The sequence below is a fragment of the Branchiostoma belcheri genome, unplaced genomic scaffold (genome assembly GCF_001625305.1).
Source record: "Branchiostoma belcheri isolate BF01 breed outbred unplaced genomic scaffold, Haploidv18h27 scaffold19, whole genome shotgun sequence".
Classification (NCBI taxonomy): domain Eukaryota; kingdom Metazoa; phylum Chordata; class Leptocardii; order Amphioxiformes; family Branchiostomatidae; genus Branchiostoma; species Branchiostoma belcheri.
Genome location: NW_017803379.1, coordinates 3281318 through 3284485, shown reverse-complemented (window position 1 = coordinate 3284485; position 3168 = coordinate 3281318). Strand labels below are relative to the sequence as shown.

Sequence of the window (3168 nt, the reverse complement as noted above, 5' to 3'; positions counted from 1 at the left end):
AATGTATTTGATTTTTGAATAGTCTGGTCCGTAGTAATTTCACTTCCATTGTGTTGTGATTACGTAATTACTTGGGCTTTTTTGTGTTCTGTAACTTCCTTATGCGTGTTTTTCTTTTGTTGAATATTTGTGGGCTAGCTCTAGATTCGTAGCTTCAAAACGTTTACTGAAATGACACATTTCTCACATGAAATAACGGAAAACTTGTGCTCTGGGGAGTATTTTAACCGCTAGATAACTATTGAAAAGTTGTATGGTTACCTGCGCTCCTTGTGTGAGGGAAGTGAAGTGCGCCAGCCCCGCCCGTACCCTGTTCTTCACCCCCCGTACCGTCCCGTTCCTGCTCACAATCTCCGTGTCCTCCACCCCGCCCGAATAGTCTCTCTTCCCGACATAACTCAAGAGTCTGTTCTCGTCTTCCCCTTCTCCTTCCTCCTGTGATGTCTGCGTGACGTAGTAGGTCCAGCCGGCAGGTGAGGCGGCGGCAGGTGAGAGTTGGAGCCGGGAGTTCCGGGGATGGTCTCCCGGTACGTCTCCGTTAGTCTGTACGGTACCCGGCGGGTCCGACTGGCAATATTCCCCCGTGTCCGGCTGTAGGCTGTAGTGGTGGTCTCCGCCGTTCACGTAATGATTTTTGGGCTCCTTGTCTTTCTTCTCGGCACCGCTCCCGCCCCATTTGAAGCGTAGCTTGTTCATGCTGTGTTTATGTGGCGGTGTTCTCGCTGGTGTACTGAGTGGTTGGTGGTGCGGCCCAGACAATCGCTTGTACAAACCCGTTCCGATCATGTTTAAATATTACGACCCCTTAACGGGAGGAAAGAATAGCGGACCTAGCATCAGACGCGTTACGAATACAGCATTTTAAAGGATATATCCGTCCTTTAAGTTTCCTTTTAGATAGTTCAACGTATACAATTATAAGATTAAAAGCCATGGGTTGATTACTCCATTGTCTGTTGAAATTATGCACATTTTAACAAATATCTATAACTGTGCTGCAGGTAAATTAATGACCTTTCCTGTCAGTTGGTCGCTTTAAATATTCATGAGGCAATATTGATCATGAAAACAGCAGTCTGTGTCCTCGACACGATTATCAAAGCAAAACGCGTAGCATGCAGGCAACTCCTGTAGATCAAACAATCGCATTCTCTACTGTATGTATCATAGCACAAACAGATATTCTTCATTACGTTACGGCGTTGCATAAACATCAGTAGCAACATGTTAGCAGCCAGTGTTTACTGTAGGCGTGTGGGTGACCTCAGGAGAGTAAAGGTAAAAGTTCTCTGGAGCCAGGGGTACTAGACGCTGCACCACGACTGCAAAACCTACGCTGGCCAAAAAGTCCTGGTCGAGTTACAAAACTGAACTGTTATTCGTGGTGGACAGTAAACTTGCCTTTTGATTTCGGACAGAAACCCTACTTTAACTTGAACTGTGATAACTGTTAACCACGTCTACATTATTGAATGTTGTTTGTATATATATTTGTACTATGATAATAAATTATTGCGTTACTTTTATGGTATCAGTTTTTACTGCAAGGCCGCCGGATTTGTTCTACGTTTTATCAACAAACCAAACACTACTACTAGTGTTAAAAGTCATCACACATGATACGGCTATGACGCCTAAAAACACGTCAAAAATCAGCCGAAGCCGAAACCTCTGCTTGGAGGGTACTTCACATTGGGTGGGTCCTACTGTCAGAAGGCTTGGCGGTACCTTTTTGGGACGTGCGAAATAATAGAGACTAAAGCACGGCACAGAGAGACATGGTTATGCGGATTGCGTTTGTGTGCTTAAAACCCTACCGGGCAAATGAGACAAAGGAACCGAGACTGTTCTATCAAAACCACTTTATAATTTGCTGATGTAGAACCGACAAACACATCCCAATTACAGCCAGTTTTGTTAAACTGTGGCCGGTGCTTTATATATTTTGACTGAAACATACAGTTTGACTTTTAAGAAGTGTATAGATTTATCAAGCCTTTAATTGATGTTTAAATCCTAATAATATACATGTATAACTTTGATATACATTTTGTCCGACTCTGACCTCTCCCCTCGTGACTTCAATAAAAGGCGGTCTGTAGGCTGATTTGATCTTTTATTGAATAAAGATATTCAGACACTGCGATCTATAGGTAAGTCGTAGGTCAGATTCTGAAGATTCAGAAAATGTTCAGAAACAGACGGTAATGCAGAGGGATTTCTCACATTTCGGAAAGTGGATTTTGTTACCAGGTGCAGTTATTGTCGTGACCGCAAGAGGCGCCTTTGACCAATCAATCAAGGCACACACCAAGAACGCGAGTGATGACACTTCACTACAAGACATTTGGAGGGTCGGATCATGGAGGTAAAGATATTTCGAAGTCGAGCCCTGTGACATGATAAGGAAAGTCAGATTATAGTTAGGTGACAGGGCGAGATACTTGTCGACTACACCAATATCCTAGCCTCGGTGCCAGGGTGGGGTAGCCAGCGACATTAGGGAACGGTTAAAGAGGATGACACCCAGGCTACCAATACTAGTATCCCACAACACGAGATTACACGGAGCCTACATATGTAGCTATGTCATCTGGGAAGTGCTAAAATCCGTCAAGATCCCTGCACCATACATGCCTTACAGAAATATCGACTGCAATCAGTTAAAGGTCACCCTCCCCTTGTGCCAAAAATGCCGGTAGCGATCCACCCCGCAAACCTGTTGGACGGCTTCTGACACTGGGTGGTGTTTATAAAATATTAGCCAACAGACAACATATAGTAGTAGTCTAGTCATCAGGACGCATACGCGCACTCTGCTGTGGTTAAAGTAGGGTTTCGGCTCGTTGTACCTTACAATCTCCGCAAATTGCCTTCCAAGCATCCCGTAAACAACAGGCTCACCAAAGGATTGTAACCAGGGAGGTGGAATTCCTCTAATGAGGATCACAAAATGGCGAAAAAAGAGACAGAGTGGCAATGCTTGGACCAGGACGACAAGGAGATTTTGGGTCGAATTGCCATGACCCAAGACAACGAGAACAACACGAGCCTTCAGTGGCTGTTCTCGCGTCTTCAGGGCAACCCTACGGTCGACGGAGACTTTGACGCGGAAGAAAAAGAAAGACTTCAACTAGAACAACTGAAGGAAGAGCCCAAGAACTTGTT

The 3168-nt window shown here is 44.7% G+C and overlaps 1 protein-coding gene across 1 annotated transcript in view; it reads right to left on the bottom strand.

The window, feature by feature from the left end:
- LOC109467825 (glutaredoxin domain-containing cysteine-rich protein 1-like) overlaps positions 1 to 818 on the bottom strand; it is a 9063-nt gene extending 8245 nt beyond the window's left edge. The window contains exon 1 of the mRNA XM_019765902.1: positions 262 to 818. Coding sequence (XP_019621461.1) covers positions 262 to 786 — 525 coding nt within the window. The 5' untranslated portion in view covers positions 787 to 818. The remainder of the gene's footprint in view (positions 1 to 261) is intronic.
- Between the last annotated feature and the right edge of the window lie 2350 nt (positions 819 to 3168).